At 51.3% G+C, this 23,417-nt stretch overlaps 1 protein-coding gene across 1 annotated transcript; it reads right to left on the bottom strand.

Annotated features, from left to right (window-relative positions):
• Positions 1 to 517: 517 nt before the first annotated feature.
• Positions 518 to 22,809, bottom strand: Nynrin (NYN domain and retroviral integrase containing). The gene is made up of 9 exons (XM_041634129.1): positions 22,740 to 22,809; positions 22,371 to 22,585; positions 11,030 to 11,685; positions 9,363 to 10,907; positions 8,822 to 8,952; positions 8,586 to 8,682; positions 7,102 to 7,203; positions 6,790 to 6,891; positions 518 to 5,116 (listed from the first exon to the last, which is right to left on the bottom strand). Exons 2-9 carry the CDS (start codon positions 22,566 to 22,568, stop codon positions 2,266 to 2,268), a joined length of 5,682 nt encoding a protein of 1,893 aa, XP_041490063.1. The 5' UTR covers positions 22,569 to 22,585; positions 22,740 to 22,809; the 3' UTR covers positions 518 to 2,265.
• Between the last annotated feature and the right edge of the window lie 608 nt (positions 22,810 to 23,417).

Here is a 23,417-nt window from a genome sequence, read left to right as displayed (position 1 = left end):
CATCCCTATTCTCTTGCTCTCACATGCAAGGGATGACCTTTCTGAATATCACACCGGTTGTAAGATGGGGACTTTGTTGCATCGGCTCTCAGAAGCCTCATATCAAACCACGCTATACTGTGTCATTTCTTTCTCTCTCCCCTGACTTTGGACTCCAGTAGGACAGAGACCACGTCAGTCACATGACCTGGCATCCTCTCCACTCCTAGACAGAACATGGCACATAGTAGGTGTGCCTTAAATATGAAATGGAGGTCTCCTGGGAGCTTGCACTTTCCTCCTGCACTCTGTAACCACGCCAGCACCAAGCAGAACTCGAGGCACAAAGAAAAGGCAGCAGAAACCAAGGCCCAAAGTCAGGAAGCTTAGCAAGAGTAAGGACTCTGAGCTTGGGGGTAGGGGGACACGAATTCCAGAAGAAGAGTAATAATGAACCACACCTCCACAGATGTCCCACCCTCCTTATCCCCCAATTCGGTAAAACAAAACAACAACAACAACAACAAAACCCATTGGCTCCATTTTAATCGATTTATTGAAAAATAAATGAAAACCGCTTGAAAGAGCATATGATCAAAATTGTTCTTAATAGGAAGAGGGGTTTGAATACAGCCCTGGGCGGGGGCGGGGGGAGCAGAGTGAGGCTGGGAAAGAGGCAGAGGTAAGGAAATACAGTACCTGCTAAAAACTCTACATCTAACCTTTCAGCGTCTTGGGTGTCACCCCACACTCATCCCTGGGCAGGGCTGACAGCTGGACTGGCTGAGGAACAGCATCAGGTAGTTTATCTAGAAAAGTTGGGAGACGGCATCAAAGGGAATGGAGGTACCAAATCCGAAAGGCTTCTCCTGCTCCAATCTGTTGCTAGAACCCCTATCATGGTGAACTTGAAGTCACTCAAGAAGGTTCATCCGGATCCCAACTCAGCCACCAATTTGCTGTATGACTTTGGACAGTCATTTTCCCTCTTTTCTCTGCCGTGAAACATGCTGGACTCAAAGCAGCTTCTCTGGCCCCAGCACTCTGCAGTGTCATGACTGGTGACCCGTGCTGGGCCAGGAAACTGGAATGGCTCCTGAGGAAATGAGCCAGAGCGGCGTGGTGCTGGCCTTCCTCTGCAGACTGACAGCTCAGAAGTGTGGACATGCATGGGAGAGGCACTCGTGTCTGGGAGAGGCCCACTCCCACTGCAAGAGTGCTGTCTACATGACTGGCTCTAAGGGAGCTCCACACAGGCAGATCAAGAGCGCCGCAGCTGCTCAGGGCAGAGCAGCCCCGTGGCGTCTGAGGAGATGGCAAGGTACAGTACAGGCAGGAGATGGCTGTGGGTTTGGGGAGGGGGTGAGGAGAGTAAGAGGTAAAGCTACCCAGCACCTGGCCACGCGTCAAACTACCCTTGTCAGACGCCCTCCCCATGAAGCAGAGCGTGGGTACCACTTGACCTAATAGAAGCAGCTCTTCCAGTAGAGAGATGCCACACTGGGCACCAAGGTCCATGATTCCCACGAGGTGACCACCATCACGGCAGGGGTCAGGAATCACCTCCCTTGACTGGAATCAAATGAGGTAGGCCAACTCATCTTCCACTCTCCCCTTCCCTTACATAGGTAGGTGGCGTAGGTGGCATGTGGTTGATCATCTCCACCCAGAGCCATCATCCTAGAGGCACATGAAGGCTAAAACCCTTTCTTGACAGCTGAGAAGGCAGAGGAAACTGACTGGAGAACTACTGTACCCTCCCCACCCCCACTCCCTACCAGCATGTGTCCGTGCCACTGAAAACTCCAAGGGCAAAGGCTCGCCAAACCCACAGTGTAAGGGGAGGCACTCGCACGAGAGCCAGCGGCGTGGTACCCACTGTGAGGTTCCGATTCGCACTATTAAATATACCAGGTTTAAGATACTGGGGGAGGGATGCACACACTAAGATACGCCTGCATGTGCATGAAGGGACAACACGGCACTTGGGGAAGACTGTGAGCCTGGCCTACTTTAGTAAGGAGCCTTCTGCTCCCAAGTGGAAAACTGCCAGAACCCACACATGACGACGTTTGGCAAGGTTTCCAAAAACCCTAAGCTGGGATATTTCCATAGGGACATTCATCCCTAGGTCAAGGCAATTCAGCAAAGCTTTATCAACAAAACAACTTCACAAAAGGCACAACTGGAGGCCCCCCAAGAGCTGAGAGCCTTTCTTAGAGCAAAAGGAGACCTAGCAGCAGAAACCCAGGACCCCCAGAGCAGGTAGCTCCCTGATGGCTCTAATCATTGGTCCAAGTCATTGAGGGACAGGGCTGCGCCACCATTGGCAAAGGCCTTCATTAGACTGCTAGGATAGACACACCCCAACTTCTCTGGGGTAGGGAAACCCCAAACCCTATAGAGCGATAGGCTCAATCGGTCGCCAATATAGAAGGGACCCACCCACTTGGCACTGCTGCCATTCCTGGGGAGAGACAGCAAGAGGACCTGGTCACCCACATTCCACTCCTTGTTCTGGATCTCCCTCTGGAAACGCCTATTGTCAGCTTTCTCACCAGCCTTCTCTGCCATCCTCCAGTGGAGGTCCAACAGCTCCCGCGCCAGCCGCAGCAGGAACGTGTCCATCTTGAGCCCCTCGATGTTCGCGCTGCTCATCTCCCACCACAAGGGCTCCATCAGCCTCACCTCATCCCCAGTCAGGACCTGGTATGGGGTGGCCTCTGGGTTGGAAGCTCTAAAAGCCAGGTGCAGCAAGGGAAGGGAGGCTGCCCACTTTTTGCCATGCAGGAAGATGAACTCCTTCAGGGCCCTCTTGAATTCCCAGTAGGCCTCTGAACTCATCAAACAAGGGAACTGAAGGGTCCTACTCAGTGTGGTCACCTGAGCGCCTAGGGCCAGCCCACAGCTCACCAGGACATGTCGGGCAAACTGGGGGCCTTGGGCTGCCTCCAGCCTTATGGGAACACCCCATCTCGCAAACACGTGCTGCAGTAACAGCTGGGCCACGGCCATGTGTGTATAGGGCTTCAGAGGGAATGCCTCCACCCACCGGGTGTTGGCATCAGCCACGATGAGCACGTGCTTATGACCTTCCTCGCTGGCAGTGACGGGACCCACCACCTCGATCTGCAGACTTGACCAGGGAGCGGTTGACCTGACAGGCCACGGGGACTCAATAACTTTCAACTCACCCCCTACGAGATTTTGGGGAATGCAAAACAAACAGCTCCTGCAGTAATCTTTCACGTGCTCCTGCATCCCAGGCCACCACCCCAGCAACCGCAACTTCTTATAGGTCTCCTCTGGCCTCTGGTGCCCCCCTAAGGGGATGTCATGCACAAAAAAAATCAGATCCCTCCGAAGTTGCCTTGGGACTACCCAGACCCTGGGATGCTTTTCGCCCTTGAACATAAGCAGGCCGCTGTCTTTGTCAAGGCTGAGCGAATTAAAAGCAGAACTGAAAGGGGAGGGCCCGGACAATTTCTGCCCCGCCTGCAGTTTGGCAATGATCTCGGCCACTGTGCCATCACTCAGCTGTAAGGCCAGCAGGTTGGGCTTCCTGCCTTTGGTATGGGGAGTCACTATTGGCACCGGCACATCCTCCGGCAAATCCCACCACTGCCCGCCCCCTTGGGCGCCCTGCTTGGCCAGAGTATCCACTGTCACAGCAAACAGAGATCCCCGATAAGAGGTTCGGTAGATAAAGGGGAGGGATGAGAAGCCAGAAGTGAGGGATATAATATAGGAGAGCAAGCTCGGATAAGGTAGAGAAGCCCCATCCGATGAGAGGAAGCCGCGGGCTTTCCAGAGTGGCAGGAGCTCCCAGAGGACGCTGAAGATCCAGTTGCAGTGGGTGAGGAAAACCACTGGCAGGTGGGACTGGCCAAAGCGCTCTAGGCCACAGGCCACGGCTGCCAGGTGGGCATAGGTAAGTGTATAAGGGAAACAGGAAAAGGTAAGGGAGACTGGGGGGCTGGTGGGGGACAAGATGTAGAGACCAAAGCCAGCACACAGCTCATCATCACGGTAGAAGCAATAGCCAGATATATGAATGCAGATAAATGTAGACAGGTCAGTAGAAGGAGGCAGAAGCTGGAAAACTCGAGGCATTGAGGAAGCAGGTGTCAGCAGCCGGTTTTCCCCCAGCAGGCCATGGAGAAGGGTCAATTCCAAATCCCTCTTGCCTTTGTCCTGAACCAAGAGAGACCATCGAATCAACCACGCTTTGGAAACCCTACAGCTTTCCCACGTCTCGCTGTCCACAGTGGTCCGGGAGGCATAGGAAAGACGTAGAACCACTGGATTGTCTCCAATGCATCGGGAAAAGTGTTTGAGGGCCCAAGCCACAGCATAGGGGCTGTCCCCCCCTGACTGTGGACCCTCACTGTCTTCATCAGGGAGAAGAGGTTTCGAGGTATAGGCGATGGGGTGCTTCCTTCCTGAGTGCTCCTGCTGCAGGATGGCCGTCAGTGACACTTGGCTAACGGTCACTTCCAGGTAGAAGGGCAGATCAGAATTCGGGGTTGACAGGCAGAGGGCAGACACTAGCGCTCGTTTCAGGGCCAGGAAGGCCTTCTCGTGTTCCTGGTTCCACTGCCAGTCTGGCTTCTGCTTGAGAAGGCTGTGCAGGGGGCCCACGAGGACTTCATAATCAGGAATAGCATCCCGGTGCAAATCCATGAAGCCCACAAAGAAAGACAGAGCAGTGAAGTTGCTAGGGATAGTGAGCTGAGCGAGCTGGGCAAGAACCTGCTGACAGGGAGCCTGCCCATCCCAGGGGACATCCGTGTAGGGAGAGGACACCACTGGCAGAAGGTCAATATCCAAAGCCCCCTCGGAGGGGTCATGCAGGCTGAGACACTGGAGGATTTCCTCAGAAAAGGAAGGGCATTCAGCTCCAAACACTGACGCAAGGGAAGAGTCACGGTCGTCTTGTTCATCAGGCTTTGGTATTTCCAGCTGCTCCACCAGCTCCTCTGCTGGGCTGTCCTCCCTCTTCTCCCTGACCTCTTCCACATTCTGTGGGCCCACCACTGGCTCGGGATCAGCCTCGTCGCTCAACTCAGAGATGCTGGCTGAGCTGGGAGGAAGGGTCTTCCACACCTTCAAGAAATTGCCAATGTCCATGTCCAACCTATTACCAAAACAAGTAGAAGAAGGAGAGGGGGCAGCCCCACCCCCCACAGATTATTCGTGGTGAAAGTCACATGTGTGGTCACCCCACAGGAACCCACCTCATTCCTAAGAGTCCTTCAGCATGGCAGGGGTCAGTCAGAAGCCAGCCCATAAACACTTGGTCTCTATCTTCACACTTGCTAGAACTTCAACAAGGATTCTTCTGTGCTTTCAAAGTTTATCAAACCAAAACCTTATTGACTGTGATGGTCAGTCTTAATTGTCATCTTGACATAATCTAGAATCAACTGAGAAAGTGGTCTCAGTGAAAGGGCTGCGCAGACCAGGTAGCTGGTAGGCATATCTGTGAGGAATTATCTTGCTTACATTGAGGTGAAAAGACCCTCCACTGTGGGTGGTGTCATTCCCTAAGCAGGGGATCCAAGACTGTGCAAAGTGGAAAAAGTAAGCTGAGCACTAGCAAGCACACATCTATGGCTCTCTTCTGCCTGAAGACATGATGTGAACAATTCTCCCCAAGCTCCTGACACTGGGACTCCCCCCCAAGTCCTGTGAGCAGAAACAACCCTTTCTCCATACTTCGCTGTTGCCAAGGTATTTTATCTCAAGGACAGGGAACAAAGCTAAAGAGACTGAAACCATGAAATGCTTAAATTAGTTTTGACTTAGTGGCTGGGTAAGAGATACCTAGCAGCCTCCGCTCTTACCTCAGAGTGAACAGTCCAGGGTAAGATCGACCCTGGATGGGAAGCCTAGCATGCAACAGAGAAACCTCAGCTTCATGTCCACACACTGATGAAAAGGGGTGGAGTGCAGGTGTGTGTGTGGAGAGGTGGCCTAGGGAGCACTGCCCTGCCCACAGGTCCCAACCAAGTTCCCCTGAAGGTCCCAGAATGCTGTGGGGGGCAGGGACAGCAAATGTGGCTCAAAGCACAGAGAAGCTATATAGAGCAGCTATAAACTAGTTCTGCCAAAGTGACCTTGGAAAAGTCACTTGCACCTCAGATTCCTCGTCTGTGAAATGAGGAATGTTATCATTTACATCATTTATATCTCACATGTTGTGAGGGTCAACATGATGCCCATATACACAGACAGCTCTCGCGGACACAATCAAAGAAAAGCAAGGCTCCTTGCTGGCACACATCACCAGCAGCATAAAGCAAAAACAGCCAAACGGTCCCAGGCAGAGAGGAGATTCTTCTGCATGGAAGGGAATGCTACACGGCCGCTAAAGTGTACTACAGGAATCTTCATGGCATAGGTCTGAAGAAAGCAAGAAAAGATAACGCACAAATGCCAGTTGTGGAAAGATACATGAAAAGGCGTGTGTGCAATGTTAAGAGCATAATGTAAAGAGTGGGTAGAAGCATCAGACTGTGGCGTATATATAAAGATGTAAAGTGGCCAAACCACTCTGCTCAGTATGGAGAACGAGGTAAATGTGGACTAGTGCCAAGAGTCGTCTCTGCTCACTATAGAGAACGAGGTAAATGTGGACTAGTACCAAGAGTCGTCTCTGCTCAGTATGGAGAACGAGGTAAATGTGGACTAGTACCAAGAGTCGTCTCTGCTCACTATAGAGAACGAGGTAAATGTGGACTAGTGCCAAGAGTCGTCTCTGGTCAGTCCTGGGAATGTCCGGGAGGTAGAGACAGCCTGACAAATTACCTGTTTGGTTTCTTCAGAAATTCATCCAAGGTGGGGCCATCACGACCAAGGGGGTCATCTGGGACCATGAAGAGATTCCCCGCAAAGGTGAAGGGCAGCAGGCTGGACCCACAAAAGAAAGAGGCAAGAACATGGATGAACCCAAGATCCAGCCACTCTCTGTTGCTTCCACAGGGCTGAGATTCCCCCATTCACCAGCAGGTACTGTAGAGCCCTATTCTAAGGCTCCTCTGCCTGCCCCACCATCTTTTTCTGCCACAGGCTGCCCACGTCAGTGGGAAATGGGAGCTCAAGACCCCAGGGATGGCTCACCGATCTTTGACCATCAGTTTCTTGGAATTATTCATGAGGATGTGAATCTGCTCATTGGTGACAATGACACCATCAGTCTCCTCTGCCAGCTTGATCATGAACCTGCAAGGGCAAAGAAAATTACCAACAGTCTAGCAACTACCCTCTCACTTCCCAGACCCTCTGGAAAATGAACTAGATCTCCCCCCAACTGGTCAGACAAAATCTCTGCCCTCTGTAATCAAGACAAGGTTCTATAGCATATTCTCTCTTCCATGGGGCCATCTGGGAGCCCAGCATTCTCCAAAAGGTGTGTTTGGCTGCATAGGCCTCCAAGTGTGCTTACAAGCATACACCCCTTTCATATACGAGGCTCATGCATCTCAGAACCCATCCTCTGGTTCACAGTCACACATGGGCATTTTCTCCTCCCATTTTTGCACCTGTAAAATGTAGATAAAATACCCAGCCCATATTGCTGTAATAATGAAACTGAGATGATGTTTATGTGTCTAACTCAGGGCCTAGCGCACAGCACACAATATTCTTCATCAAGGCCCAATACTCATTCATGACGAGATGCACACCCACATAAATACTAACACATAAAATCACGTGGCTTAATAAACAAAACCATTCTCTTGGGGATCACTTTCCTTCTGAGGAGGGCTGGGACCAGGCAGTCCCTGGGATTTTCACATGCTGTTCCCCAAGTGCCCAGCAGACGGCGCTTCGACAGGAAAACCATCTTCCCTTAAACCCTTGCTTGGCTGGAATTTGAGGATTTAAAAAACTCACCCAGGCAGGAGTCAGCTCTGGAAGTTTGGCCTGCCCAGCCCTTCACAGCCTTGAAGGCTGGATGGATTGCAGGGAACATAGGAAAGAAACAGAACCTTTCCCCACCCAGCATGTGAGGTGACCAGTGAAGCCAAAACCTGTCGATTGAGCATCGGACTGCAGCAGGGCCTCCCCTCCCTGCCCTAGGACAGACTGGCAGGGTCACAGCCTCCCCTAGGCTCACTAGCTCTGTAGCCACGCCAGATGGTGAATGCTTAGGCAAACCGGCACATCTACCTCCATTTCTAGAGCCCTGCCCAAGGATCCATCTACATTCAGTCACAAACACCTCTGCCCAGCATCCGAGTTTGAGGAAGAAAGATTGAAGGCATTCCTTGAGATTAGAACTTCAAGCCAAACAGGCACTGAAAAGCCTAGGGTACCTCTGCTACCTATTTGAAGGATAAGGTTCCTCCTGTATCCAATGAGATAAGCCTGGGCCCATAGGCCATGGAGAGGGAGAGCCAGCTAACTCAGGGAAACACAGCACCACCGTTCCCAAGATGTCAGCAACCTTGTGTTTGGGAAGGGCCGACCTTCAGCCATCTCATTTGTGCCCCAATACCTCCTCTCAGACATGGCATTTGTCTCTGTTTTCTCCTGAGAAGATATGGGACACCATCCGAGACCACCCCCAGCCCCATGGAGGGACCTGGGAAACGGCCCACCTGTAGTCATAGGTGGTGATCTTCTTGCCGTTCTCCAGCTGGGAGGGAGTGATGGACAGCATCTTGAGTGAGTGAAGCTGCGTCAGAAAGTGGCTCTCTGAGGGCAACACAGAACACAGAGGTAGAGGAAGGGCTAAGTGGGCCACGCCATGGTAGGGTGGAGGGAGAATGAGGCCGAGAGGCAAGGGGGGACAACCTGGTGATGTGGAGGGGCCGGGCAGCACTGGGCATCTCACCTCTCACCCTCCGGTTCTTCTTCAGCTGCCAGGTGGGTACAAACACGGTGACCTCCCGGTGTCCTCGATTCCAGAAATACTGCACTGCCATGGCAATGCCTCGGCAAGAGAAGAAGTGCTGGAGGCCGTGTCTGTGGGATACGAAAGTGAGGAACCACTCCCAGAAGGCCCTGCCTTACCATGTCGCCCTTGCCCTGAGGCCCAAGCAAGTGACGACCCAACAGTACCGAAGACGCTAGCAATCCCCTTTCCTTACCCACCCCACCCTTGACCCCCACCCCCGAGAGAAGGACTCTCTATGAAATCCTAGCTGTCCTGGATGAAGCTTACTATGTAGACAAGGCTGGTCTTGAACTCAAAGAAATCCTCCTGCCTCTGCCTCCTGAATGCCAGGTTAAATGTGGATGGGCAACCACACCTGGCCCGCAGCCCCACTGTACACACCGTTCATTGTGTGCCACGCCCCTCATCTTTTGCTACCCATGTATTTAGGAAGGAATACCCGCCTGGCTCCCCAGCACAACCAGCCCACGCTACTCACACCATGGCTACACTGCTGCCGTCAATGACCACTCTTCGCAGTCCTGGATTCCCAGGCTCCCCAGACAAGTCCAACTCGAAGGGTGTGTTCAAGGCCTCATGGTACCTCTGGAAGCTGGTCACTGTGTTGTTGGCCTGTGGGTGGTGAGCTGACTTCCTCTGGGCCCCCTCCCAAGCCCCAAGAAGTCCCTCCTTCAGGAACTGATGTTTATTTCTGGAGGCCAAGTTGTTACTGGCCTGGAGACCCTGCCTTCCAGTCTTTCCCTGGCCCTTTGGCACGACAGCTCTACCCTTTGAAGCCTGGACCTCATTCGGGAGTTTGGCTTCATCCAGGCTCAGTCCTGCAACTGTGGACACCTGGGCTGCGGATGTTTTAGACGCTCTGGAGGCTTTAGAAGCTGCGGGTGTTTTTGTGGTCGAAGGTGTTTGGGGAGTGGCAGACCCTGCTTTAGTGGCATTCCCAGTTTGGACTTTGGGGGTTTGGGGGACTGCAGGTGTTTTTACTGAAGGCATGTTCTGAGCTGCAGGGGTCTGGGGAGTCGTGGGTAACATGGGAGCTGCTGGTTGACTTGCGGTTGCTTTGGGGGCTGTGAGCTCCGCAGGAACTGCTGACTTTGGTGGCGCTGAAGGCACTTTGGGAGCTGCAGGCTCTGTATCCACTGCCGGCTTTAGGGCTGGAGGCACTTTGGGAGCTGGAGGCAGCCCTTCCTTGGTGGGTGGGTGGTCGACTTTGGACACGGCTGTAGCCGCGGACGCTTCAGGAGTCTCAGACATTGCTGGAGCTTTGGGTATTGACTGACCCATCATCTCCGCCTGAGCCACTGTCCTCTCTTGAGCTGTGGGTCCCCTTTGCTCTGTGGGCAGTGCTGAAGGAGACTTTTTCAGGCCATCACCATATGACAGTGAACTTCTTTCATCTTCCTGCTCCGCTTCAGCTTGGGGGGCAGATGTCAAGGAAGGCTCTACTTGTGGAGGTTCTGAGGTAACAACCTCTATGATACCACAGTCCCCCGGCACCCCCGATAAACTGATGACCTCTGAGGGGGTCTCCGGCCTCGGGCTATGCTGTAGGGCTGTCTCCCTTCCTAGCTCTCCATCTGGTCTACAAGCCTGGTTTTCTGCACTGGGTAGAGGAGTCAGCTCTTTCGGCTTCCACTCCAGGTTTAAGGGCAAAGGGTTCTGTCCTGGCAGCTTCAGCTGAATGGGGCCCATGGGTCTCTGCCAGAATGGGAAACTGAAGCAAGCCTGGGATAGCAGCCAGGCCAGGTGAAGAGAATGCAGTTCGTTGATCTTCCAGAAAGTTGCAGCAATAGCCCCTGGCCACAAGGGCCCAAAGGCTGGCCCCGGGACCCAGGACTTCCAGGATGGACACACACTCAGAGCCGACACTGGTGACCGCAATGAGATTCTGTCTTCTGTCCTCTGTGCCTGCCTTTGCTGCAAGAGGGCTTGTGTGTGATTGGCAGAGCCCTGGCTGCTGGCGGCTGGCTCGAGGGGCCCTTCCTCGCGAGCACTGGTCACCTCACCTTGCTTGCTGGGACGGATCCTGAAAAAAAAAAAGCCCACGTTTGCTGAAAAGATGAGAAAGGCAGTTTGGCCCCAAATTACTACTTCCCTGGGATCCTGAGCAGGGTCAGGGGTTGAGAAAGCCCATTTTCCAGTACTTACCGTACCAGCTGGCATGCCAACTCCTGCTGACTGCTCTGGGCTGGGGTCGGGGATCCAGTTGCTCCTAACCTTGCCAATTTCTTCGAATTCTCTGAAGCCTGATTCAAGGCTCCTATCTCTAGGAAGGGTCCAGGGCTCTCTCCTACGGTCACCAGGGACAAGCCTTCCTTTTGCTGCTGGCCAGGACAGATCAGGACCTCTGGGCTGGCACAGGTACTAGAGCTGCCAACGTGGCTGAGCCACTCAACAAGGTCTTCTTTGCCAGCAGCATCTCGCACCAGGTTGAGGAGCAGCTCCTGGACTGCTGGGGGAAGCTGCATCAGATCCCCTGCATATTGGTCACCACGGATCCACACCAGGGCCCCAAAAGCCCGGGTCACCTCTGTCTCCCAGCCACCCCGGGGGGTGATCATAGGGGCAGGACCCCAGCGGAACCGCGCCACCAGCTCCTCCAGCCAGTTCTGTGTCATGGTGAAAGACTCAGTCAGTCCACCCACCATCAAGGAGCCTGGGGGACCGGGCACCAGGTAAGCCAGAGTACTCCAGCAGAGGCAGTCCAGGAACAAGCCTTGTGCCCCTAGGAAGGCGCAGTGCAGGACTGGTGGATAGCGAACCTCCTTCCACAGCTCTGGACTGCACAGACCCTTCAGATATTCCTAGGCAGAAGGGAGAAACAAAGGGAGCCGGCCTGTGAGTGGCTAACCCTAGTCGTCCTCTGCACCTTAAAGGCCAACCCCTTGCTAAGCTTATAGCTAACACCACCTCCCCCTCCATCCCCTCTTTCCAGGAAATGGTGACAGAATGAATGAGACTCAGAGGAAAGAAGAGAAGATCCAAGTTTGGCATCAAGAGCGCTCATGCTAGTTCTAATTTGGCCTTATTGGACGAGGAAGGATTGTAGGAAATGTACCACCTTCTAAGAATTCCAGCCTCTTCACCTAGAGCATGGCAAGAGGGTCCAGGTCTCCCTTGGCACTGCAGAACGGCGTGGCTCCCGGGAGGGGTGGGGGGGGGAAGGAGCTACACACTATTAAGTATTCTCGCATGCCGAGAACAGGGGCAGTCTGGGGCAAGTTATTAACGCCTCCTCCCATCAGTGTCTCCCTTCCGGTTCTGCCTCACCAGTTTACTGGAAGCTTCAGGGAACTAAGTGAGCTTAGCTTACTGAAGATGGTGCCTGGCACAGCCTGTTCCATCCTCCTGTCTCAGAAGAGGTGGCCCAAGGTCTGCACCAGATCACAGCCTACATCACCTGACTAAAACCAGAGCTCTCTGAACCCCCTCTGGCTGACAACACAGTGACTTCCAGGTAATCCTGTAGGATTCTGGCTTAATCCCCCTCCAGAAGCTCTCAGGCACAACCTGTACCAGTAACCGTGGAAACGGTTGCCTAGTGGTAGAGATTAAGATGCTGGGCCATTTCCCTGATTGCTAAGGAAGTTGAGCATAACCTTAAGTGTCTTTTGGCCATTTGAACTTCTTCTGTTGAGAATTCTCTGTTCTGATCAGTGCCCCATTTTTTAATTGGGTTAATTAGCATTTTAAAGTCTAGTTTCTTGAGTTCTCTATATATTTTGGAGATCAGACCTTTGTCTGTTGCGGGGTTGGTGAAGATCTTCTCCCAGTCAGTAGGTTGCCTTTGTGTCTTAGTGACAGTGTCTTTTGCTTTGCAGAAGCTTCTCAGTTTTAGTAGGTCCCATTTATTCAATGTTGCCCTTAATGTCTGTGCTTCTGGGGTTATACATAGGAAGCGATCTCCTGTGCCCATCTGTTGTAGGGTATTTCCCACTTTCTCTTCTATCAGGTTCAGTGTGTTCGGGCTGATATTGAGGTCTTTAATCCATTTGGACTTGAGTTTTGTGCACGGTGAAAGATGTGGGTCTATTTTCATTCTTCTACAGGTTGACATCCAGTTGTGCCAGCACCATTTGTTGAAGATGCTTTCTTTCTTCCATTGTATACTTTTAGCTCCTTTATCAAAAATGAGGTGTTCATAGGTTTGTGGGTTAAAATCTGGGTCTTCTATACGATTCCATTGGTCGACTTCTCTGAGACAGAGACCCACACAGGAGCACTGGATTGAGCTCCCAAGGTCCCAATGAGGAGCAGAAGGAGGGAGAACATGAGCAAAGAAGTCGGGACCACGAGGGATGCACCCACCCACTGAGACAGTGGAGCTGATCTATTGAGAGCTCACCAAGACCAGCTGGACTGTGACTGAAAAAGCATGGGATAAAACTGGACTCTCTGAACATGGCAAACAATGAGGGCTGATGAGACACAAAGGACAATGGCACGGGGTTTTGATCCTACGTAATGTGATGGCTTTGTGGGAGCATAGCCAGTTTGGATGTTCACCTTCCTAGATATGGACGGAGGTGGGAGGTCCTAGGTCTTACCACAGGGCAGAAAACCCTGACTGCTCTTTGGACTGGAGAGGGAGGGGGAAAGGAGTGGGGGGAGGGGGAGAAGGGTGGGAGGAGGGGGCATAGGGTGGGAGGAGGGGGAGGGAAATGGGAGGCTGGGAGGAGGTGGAAACTTGTTTTTTTTTTTCTCCTTTTCTCAATAAAAAAAGAAAAAAAAAAGATGCTGGGCCAGTGTCACATCCCGCAGACTCACTTCTTGTCTAACCAGAAGGGAAGCCCCTAGTGCGTGTTTTCAGGGAGAGCAGCTGGCTTCCTCTAACTACCAGCGCAATCCCGGGACCCTCAGGAGCTCTGAAACAATCTCTTAAAGCGCTAGCCCAAGCAGACTGACTTCACCCTCTTGTCCTTACACATCCATGTCCTTAGCAATCACCCCTCCTGTCTTCCCCAACAGTTCCATTCAGTGACAAGTGCTCCCCATGTATTTTTTTACTCTCCAGCAGCCTTCTTGAAGACCACACTAGCCCTGTGCTCAGGGCACACTAGCCCTGTGCTCAGGACACACTAGCCCTGTGCTCAGGGCACACTAGCCCTCTGCTCAGGACACACTAGCCCTCTGCTCAGGACACACTAGCCCTCTGCTCAGGACACACTAGCCCTCTGCTCAGGACACACTAGCCCTCTGCTCAGGACACACTAGCCCTCTGCTCAGGACACACTAGCCCTGTGCTCAGGACACACTAGCCCTCTGCTCAGGACACACTAGCCCTCTGCTCAGGACACACTAGCCCTGTGCTCAGGACACACTAGCCCTCTGCTCAGGACACACTAGCCCTGTGCTCAGGGCACACTAGCCCTCTGCTCAGGACACACTAGCCCTGTGCTCAGGGCACACTAGCCCTCTGCTTGGGGCACAGGACATTTCCCCTGCTCATCTCGTTTTACCTCCTTCCCAGATACAACTTTCAAAAAAATCTGACGGACACCCCAACATCTCTTGCCCAAGCCTCATCTGGTTCCATGACCAAGGAAAGGCAAAATGTGACAGGAAGCAGATAACTCTCACCTTAACAAATATTCTCCAACCCATGTGCACCACATCTCAACTACAATATATATATATATATATATATATATATATATATATATATATAGTCAAAGAGGCAAACGGAGGAAGAAAGTTGTGTGTGTTTTTTTAAATGGGGCTGGGGAGATAGGTCTTTGGGAAAATGCTTATTGTACAAACATTAAAGCCAGAGCTCAGATCTCCAGCAACCTGAGTGACAAAGGGTCCTAGAGGCTCACCCGCCAGCCAGTCTAGTCAGTCAGTGAGTATCAGGTTCAGTGAAACTGCCAGCTCAAAAGGTAGAAAGCCATCTCAAAGAGATGGCTCAACAGTTAAGGGAGCTTGCTGCTCTTCCAGAGGACCCAGGTTCAATTCCCAGCAACCACATCTGACATCTCACAATTGCCTGTAACTCCAGCCCTAGGGGATCTGACACCTTCTAGCCTCTGCGGGCACCACCACACTCACATGGCACACTTACACACACACACACACACACACACACACACACAGAGGGAGAAAGCGAGCTGAAAATAGTGATTGTTCCATCAATAGTTCAACACTTATGAAAGGTATAGTAATTGAGATAATTTTTAAAATGATAATATCAACTAAGATTTATTTAGACCTCTTAATGGGCTAGGCACATAGATGATCCAATATATTTCTCTCTCAGTCCTACAAAGGAAATCTCCATTATCTTCTTTTTCAATGAGGAAAGAAGGCCACATGTTCACTTATAGGCAGGGATAGCCAGCACAATGACCCCGAAGTCTGGGGTCGTACCCATGATGTTATCTACACTGTAAGTCAAAAACAGGTACAGAAACAGCAGGCATTTACAGTCCAGAAAATAATATGAATAATCTATAGACAAATGACACAAAACGGGAAAACATCAAAAGGAAAAAGGAGTGATATTATTTATAAAAATGTATTACCTAATGTTCCATAGGTCCTTTGTCACCTTGAAGTTAAATAAAAACATTAGCACCAAACAATATTATACCAGCCTATGCATGTCAAGGTGCTTTTACAACTTCATAGGATTCTCTCTCTCTCTCTCTTTTTTTTTTTTTTTTTTTTGTTACTTAAGACAGGGTTTCTCTGTGTAATCCTGGCTATCCTGGAACTCACTCTGTAGAGCAGACTGACCCCGGACTCACAGAGATCCTCCTGCCTCTGCCTCCCAAGTGAGGGGATGAAAGGTGTGCGAGTCACCACTGCTGTCTGGATCGCCTCCCTTCTTATAAAGTCAGTGTTCATTATCCGCCTTCAAGTGTTTGTTATCTGCCTTCAAGGGCCACTGCAATTTACATGAAAAAAATTCTAAAAAGGCTAAGAAAAATGACAGAACCAAGAAGCTTTGAATTCGAGTGAAGGGAATGCGAAAAACAGGCTGAGTTCTTAGAAAAGGAGATCACTCTGAACACTTAATATTCCAAACACAGAGAGAGAGACAGACAGACATAGATTTTCCTACCTTCAAAAGGCTTACTATTGTTACTCTTCTCAAAACAGTAAGCAATATGGCCCACAGTAAATAGAACAGCATTTTTAGTGTAAAAATTTTTAGTTTTGGTTTTCGTTTTTTTTTTTTTTTTTTTTTTTTTTTTTTTGGTTTTTCAAGACAGGGTTTCTCTGTGGCTTTGGAGCCTGTCCTGGAACTAGCTCTTGTAGACCAGGCTGGTCTTGAACTCACAGAGATCCGCCTGCCTCTGCCTCCCGAGTACTGGGATTAAAGGCGTGCGCCACCGCCGCCCGGCCTAGTTTTGATTTTCATACCATTCCACCATGTGAAATAGAACACACATAACTCTTAGACAGTTGAATGTAACAACAGCAATGAATGTCCCTCCTCTCTCCCCCCCCCAAAAAAAAACAAGAATTAAAAGATAGGCAAAAGGCCAGAGTTAGTCAGGTATGATGGTGCATGCCTTCAATCCCAGCATTTACAAGGCAGGGCCACCAATCCCAGTATTCACTCACTCTGTAGAGTTAGAGACCAGCCTGGTCTACAGAGTGAGTTCCAGGACAGTCAGGACTACACAGGGAAATCGTGTCTTGAAAAGCAAGCAAGCGGGGGCTGGAGAGATGGCTCAGTGGTTAAGAGCATTGCCTGCTCCTCCAAAGGTCCTGAGTTCAATTCCCAGCAACCACATGGTGGCTCACAACCATCTGTAATGAGATCTGGTGGCCTCTTCAGGCATACATATAGACAGAATATTGTATACATAATAAATAAATTTAAAAAAAAAGAAAATAAAAGCAAGCAAGCAAGCATGGACGGACAGACGGAAAGAGAGAGAGAGAGAGAGAGAGAGAGAGAAAACAACATAGTGATGCCCCAGGAGAGCAGTAAAGTGAAGCCTTAAAGTCAAAAGCCAAGAGTATCTACATGCCATGTGAGGGCCTAGAGTGTCTACATGCCATGTGAGAGTCTAGAGTGTCTACATGCTGTGTGAGAGTCTAGAGTGTCTACATATGTTTGAGGGTCTAGAGTGTCTACATGCCATGTTAGGGCCTAGAGTGTCTACATGCCGTGTGAGGGCCTAGAGTGTCTACATGCCGTGTGAGGGTCTAGAGTGTCTACATGCCATGTGAGGGCCTAGAGTCTCTACATATGTTTGAGGGTCTAGAGTGTCTACATGCCATGTGAGGGCCTAGAGTGTCTACATGCCGTGTGAGGGCCTAGAGTATCTACATATGTTTGAGGGTCTAGAGTGTCTACATGCCATGTGAGGGTCTAGAGTGTCTACATGCCGTGTGAGGGCCTAGAGTGTCTACATGCCGTGTGTGGGTCTAGAGTGTCTACATGTTGTGTGCGGGCCTAGAGTGTCTACATGTTGTGTGAGGACCTAGAGTGTCTACATGCTGTGTGTGGGTCTAGAGTGTCTACATGCCGTGTGCAGGCCTAGAGTGTCTACATGCCGTGTGAGGGCCTAGAGTATCTACATATGTTTGAGGGTCTAGAGTGTCTACATGCCATGTGAGGGCCTAGAGGGTCTACATGCCGTGTGAGGGCCTAGAGTATCTACATATGTTTGAGGGTCTAGAGTGTCTACATGCCATGTGAGGGCCTAGAGTGTCTACATGCCGTGTGAGGGCCTAGAGTATCTACATATGTTTGAGGGTCTAGAGTGTCTACATGCCATGTGAGGGTCTAGAGTGTCTACATGCCGTGTGAGGGCCTAGAGTATCTACATATGTTTGAGGGTCTAGAGTGTCTACATGCCATGTGAGGGTCTAGAGTGTCTACATGCCGTGTGAGGGCCTAGAGTGTCTACATGCCGTGTGTGGGTCTAGAGTGTCTACATGTTGTGTGCGGGCCTAGAGTGTCTACATGCTGTGTGTGGGTCTAGAGTGTCTACATGCCGTGTGCAGGCCTAGAGTGTCTACATGCCATGTGAGGGCCTAGAGTATCTACATGCCGTGTGAGGGCCTAGAGTATCTACATGCCGTGTGAGGGCCTAGAGTGTCTACATGCCGTGTGAGGGCCTAGAGTATCTACATGCCGTGTGCAGGCCTAGAGTATCTACATGCCATGTGAGGGCCTAGAGTATCTACATGCCGTGTGAGGGCCTAGAGTGTCTACATGTTGTGTGCGGGCCTAGAGTGTCTACATGTTGTGTGAGGACCTAGAGTGTCTACATGCCGTGTGAGGGCCTAGAGTGTCTACATGCTGTGTGTGGGTCTAGAGTGTCTACATGCCGTGTGCAGGCCTAGAGTGTCTACATGCCGTGTGAGGGCCTAGAGTATCTACATATGTTTGAGGGTCTAGAGTGTCTACATGCCATGTGAGGGCCTAGAGGGTCTACATGCCGTGTGAGGGCCTAGAGTATCTACATATGTTTGAGGGTCTAGAGTGTCTACATGCCATGTGAGGGCCTAGAGTGTCTACATGCCGTGTGAGGGCCTAGAGTATCTACATATGTTTGAGGGTCTAGAGTGTCTACATGCCATGTGAGGGTCTAGAGTGTCTACATGCCGTGTGAGGGCCTAGAGTATCTACATATGTTTGAGGGTCTAGAGTGTCTACATGCCATGTGAGGGTCTAGAGTGTCTACATGCCGTGTGAGGGCCTAGAGTGTCTACATGCCGTGTGTGGGTCTAGAGTGTCTACATGTTGTGTGCGGGCCTAGAGTGTCTACATGCTGTGTGTGGGTCTAGAGTGTCTACATGCCGTGTGCAGGCCTAGAGTGTCTACATGCCATGTGAGGGCCTAGAGTATCTACATGCCGTGTGAGGGCCTAGAGTATCTACATGCCGTGTGAGGGCCTAGAGTGTCTACATGCCGTGTGAGGGCCTAGAGTATCTACATGCCGTGTGCAGGCCTAGAGTATCTACATGCCATGTGAGGGCCTAGAGTATCTACATGCCGTGTGAGGGCCTAGAGTGTCTACATGTTGTGTGCGGGCCTAGAGTGTCTACATGTTGTGTGAGGACCTAGAGTGTCTACATGCCGTGTGAGGGCCTAGAGTGTCTACATGTTATATGAGGACCTTGGCGATTCATGAATTCCAGAAGAGTCCTGAAGGACAAGAAAAGGATTGTTATCCTTTTTGTGAACTTTTAGAAAGAGGACAAGAATTTTTTAATGTAAATTCCTTGGTTGAAAAAAAAAACATAAACAAAAAGAAAGATTAGATGCTCAGTCACAGCCGATATGTAGGCCAACATGGAGAAGGAGTGCCACCCTGATTTAGAGAATTTGCAAATTTCTGTGGTGTAAATGTCCCCACCATGGCTATAAATATCCCTCTGCCAGCTTACAAAGTTCCTAAAATTTTAACAATGCGTGTATGTAAGCCAAATCCAGCACACATCTGACCACAACCAATTTCCACAGTTCTGCTCGTGCAGTTTCAGGGACAGGCCAGCTTCCACCTGAGAACCATGCTGGAGCTCCAGAACATAGACTCCAGAAGTCACTTCTACTGCCACTGTCACCTCTATCCGTCTTCTCCAGAAACAAGGGAAGCAAACATGTCAGTTCTTCTGCCGGGCACTCAACCCACACAGTGCAGAAGGAATGTGCCGGGTCTAACCTGAGCTCATTTAACCACTATTCAACTCCCCTTTCCTCTTGTTGACCCCACCCCTGGGAAGCCAGCTTCCCCGGGTTTGTTTTCTTACCTGGGATGGGATGCATAGCCACACCTCCAATCGTGTCTAAGTCCCGCCATTGCACAGAACTTAAACACACAAGTTTAACTGAAATCTGTCTGGAAAGGCAAGCATAAATAATAGAAAAACATATCCAGGCCCTTATTTAAGTAAGCCTGCATCTTCCTGGACCTCTCTTCCACTCAGACCAGAACAAATGACGCCATTGTTCCTGCTCCATCTCTCTCGAACCTTCCAGTTTTCACAAGTCCTCTATACCAGTGTTATACATGGAAGGCCACTGTTAAAATGCAAAACTCCAGATCCCTACAGCTACACCACATCCATATGAAAAACACGACATCCTCACATTAGGAAATGCTCATAGCAGGTGTGCTGGTTTAACTAGAAAACTAGGAAAGGCCCCATAGACTCATAGGTTTGACTGCTAGAACCATAGGAAGTGGCTCTATTAGGAGGTGTGGCCTTGTTGGAGGAAGTGTGTCACTATGGAGGTGGGCTTTGAGGTCTCATACGCTCAAGCTAGGACTAGTGTGGCAGTCTCTCAGCTACCTCTTCAGGACTATGTCTGCCTGCATGCCACCAAGTTTCCCACCATAATGATAATGGACTAAACCTCAGAACTGTTAAGCCACCCAGTTAAAAGTTTTCCTTTCTAAGGGTTGCCATGATCATGGTGTCTTTTCACAGCAATAGAAACCCTAACTAAGACAGCAGGTCATCAAAGCCTCCCACTTTACAAGACTTTACACTGAGAAAGACCTGATCCACTATAAAGCGATTTCCTAACAGCAATACCCGACTTCTGCCCATTGTTGTCCTCTGCGTTTTGCTGAAGTATTTGAACATGCATTATTTCTGTTGGCCCTCACAACTCTCACGTGAGAAGAATACTATTACACTGTTTTAGAGCTGGGCCTCTTCAGAGACCCGGCCCTCTATCTGGGCCACAGTGTGGTGACAGCATGTCAAATCCAGTGCTCCTTACTCTTGGATTTCACATCCTCCCCTGAATTTCTTCCTTCTCCTCATCACCAGTACAAGAAGGAAGTTACCCAGAATCCCAGAAAGCTGGTGGGGGGAGGGGCACAGATGGATGGCAGGCCTTTTAATCCCAGCACTCGGGAGGCAGATGCAGGCAGATCTCTGAGTTCAAGGCCAGTTTGGGCTACAGAGTGACTGAGTTCCAGGGCAGTCAGGGCTACCCAGATAGACTCTGGCTCAAAAAAGGGGGGGGGGGGGGGAATCTCAGCAAGCTATGTTTCCAACATCAACAATGCCTCTCTCTCCAGTGCAAGGAGGGATGCAAGAGAAAGTTGACAGAGCCACTGGATTTACCAGGGCTTGGAGTGAGAGCCTTGGAGGTTAAAATCTGTGGCCCAAGGAGGCAGCAGTGCAAGCTGGAGCTGACAAGTTTGAAGCCGCTGGCTGACCTCAAGTTTAAACAAGAAACACGAAGCGGGCATCCCAAACAGGGCTATTCAGGGGCAGGGGAGGTGGTGGCTTAGTGACAAAGGGCTCACGTAGCGTGTGCAGGCTCTGGGTTCAGTACCCATCCCAAGGCAGTGCCCTTCAGAAAGTAAGTACTTGTCCGTCCGTTGGTTCTCCATGAAGACTGGGCCGTGGTACTTTACAGTAACAGAAAGATTAAGGACATAAAGAACTCAAAAGCCTCTTGTTGCCCTACCCCCCCCACACACACCAGCTCTCGGGCTCCAACATATCTAGGCAGAAACCTTCCCTTCCCCCAGCACCTCTGTCAGAACTGGAAAACTGCTGAGGCAGCAGCTAACTACAAGTATTAAGAGAGACATTTCCCAGCCTCCCTGTGCGGCTGGCAGCTGCTGGGCCTCCCAGACCTTTTCTGACTGGGATAAAGCCCCAGCCAAAGACTGAGAAAAGGAAGCCTAGGTCATTCCCACAGGAAAAGATAAGGCGATCTCAGGGAGTGGGACCTTGGGTGTGATGGAGGCAGAGGGAGGAGGCCAAACAGAGAAGCTGGTGAAAAAAGCCAAACTGAACACAAGAGCTACAAGCTGAGGCCTGGTCTGTCCAACACAGCTACACACAGCAGGCCTTGTCATCTCAAAAGTCCACGAGCCTCCTCTCAGATCCCTGGCATCCTAAGGCAGATTCCAGAGCAGATGCATTCGGCCCTGAGCCCTGTGAGAGGTTACTGAACACAACAAGGATATGTGGCAGGGTCCTGAGTTCTAGTCCAGCCTCCATCAGCCTACTCCTACCTGACTCTAGACTTGGGCAGACCCTCACCTTCTCGGAGCCCCAGTGCCTCATCTAGAAAATGCCAGCACTGCTCTAGAAGTATCTCTAGCCCCCGCCCCCCTGTATTCGGAGAAACAGTCCAGGATTTAAGCAGACAGAAAGGACAGAGGCCTTCCAGAATCTTGGTGAGAACAAAGACCTGTGCTGCAGAGGCCACAAAAACTCAGGCCCTTTCATGGATCCCAAGATGGAAAATCAGGGTTTTGAACACTGAGGCCTGGCCGAAGAGGACGCTCGCTAGGCAGAGGTTCTCCCAGAACACTTGAAAGGATAGAAAGGAACCCTTGAAGGACAGACATGACACTAGAAGGACAGAAGTGACTAGCAAGAAAGGGGAGGGACCGAGCTGGTGCTGCAGATCTGGAGGGAGGACGGCCCAGTACCTGCCAGCCAAACAGCAGAACCCAAATAGAAGACCTCTGGAGACCAATGATCCCCACGAGTGAGGGAGAGGGGTTGACTAGAAGGGCTAGGTGGGGAGTGAAGAGAAGCTGATTACCTTGGCTTTACCCGTATTCTCCCGGGGCCCTTCCAGCTGCAGCCAAAAGTAGGGGGTGTCGGGACGGCTCTGGAAGGCGTTCACCTTGACCCTGAAGATGCGCTGGACTTGCAGCCACTGTCGGTGCACCCGAGGCTTCGATTTCGACTGCACCATGAACCATTCCTGCGCGGGGGGCCTACCCCCAGACAAGAGCATGGCTGCCCCTCCTGTCCCTGGAAAGCGTGAGACAAGTGTCACCGGTCCCAGCGCTGAGGCCCCCAGGCCGGAGGCCCCCAGCCACCTAGCTCCGCAGCCTAAGCCACTCCTCCCTTTCCCTGCGGCGCCCCCCCCCCCCACCGCCTCCCTGCAGCGGGCTCGGCGACCCACCCGCCAGAGCTCCGCGCCGCCCTCCCAGCTCCGTTCCTTTCCGCCGCTGCTCAGGAGACAAGCCCTTCCTGCAAGGGGTTGTAGCTAGGGGTGGGACCGGGCGGGATCCCGCCACCCTCCCCGCCACCCCGCCTTCCCCCTCGACCTCGCAGCCAGGCCCCCTGGATAAACTTGCCAGGGCTGCTGGATGGCTTAAAGGGGCGCTGGAGACCAAGGGAGGGAAGGAGAGGAGGCTGAGCAGGAAGGAGAAACCGGGCAGGGTCGTGGAAGCACTGCCTTCCATCCAAGTTTTGTGTCCGGGGGACAAAGTTAATTTTCTTCTCATTCCCCTTTCCTCGAAGGAAGGGAGAGGACGAAGAGGAGAGTTGGTCTCTGAGACCCTGTTCTGAGATTTCAAGCAGGGATCTACACACACATCACTCCTTCACACACATACACACCACACATTCACACACATAAACACACACCTTCACACACATACACACCACTCCTACACACACACACACACACACACACACACACTCAAATAACTCCACACACACCACTCCTACATAACACCCCACTTCTACACAGACACACATCACACCTTCACACATACACCACTCCTACACACACACATACATACATAAATACACACACATACACACACACACACACACACACACACACACACACACA

Source organism: Microtus oregoni, unplaced genomic scaffold (genome assembly GCF_018167655.1).
Source record: "Microtus oregoni isolate MIOR12 unplaced genomic scaffold, Mior012 000045F_ref0000178, whole genome shotgun sequence".
NCBI classification, from domain to species: domain Eukaryota; kingdom Metazoa; phylum Chordata; class Mammalia; order Rodentia; family Cricetidae; genus Microtus; species Microtus oregoni.
Note: the sequence above shows the minus strand (reverse complement) of the source record. Positions and strands in the feature narration are given on the sequence as shown.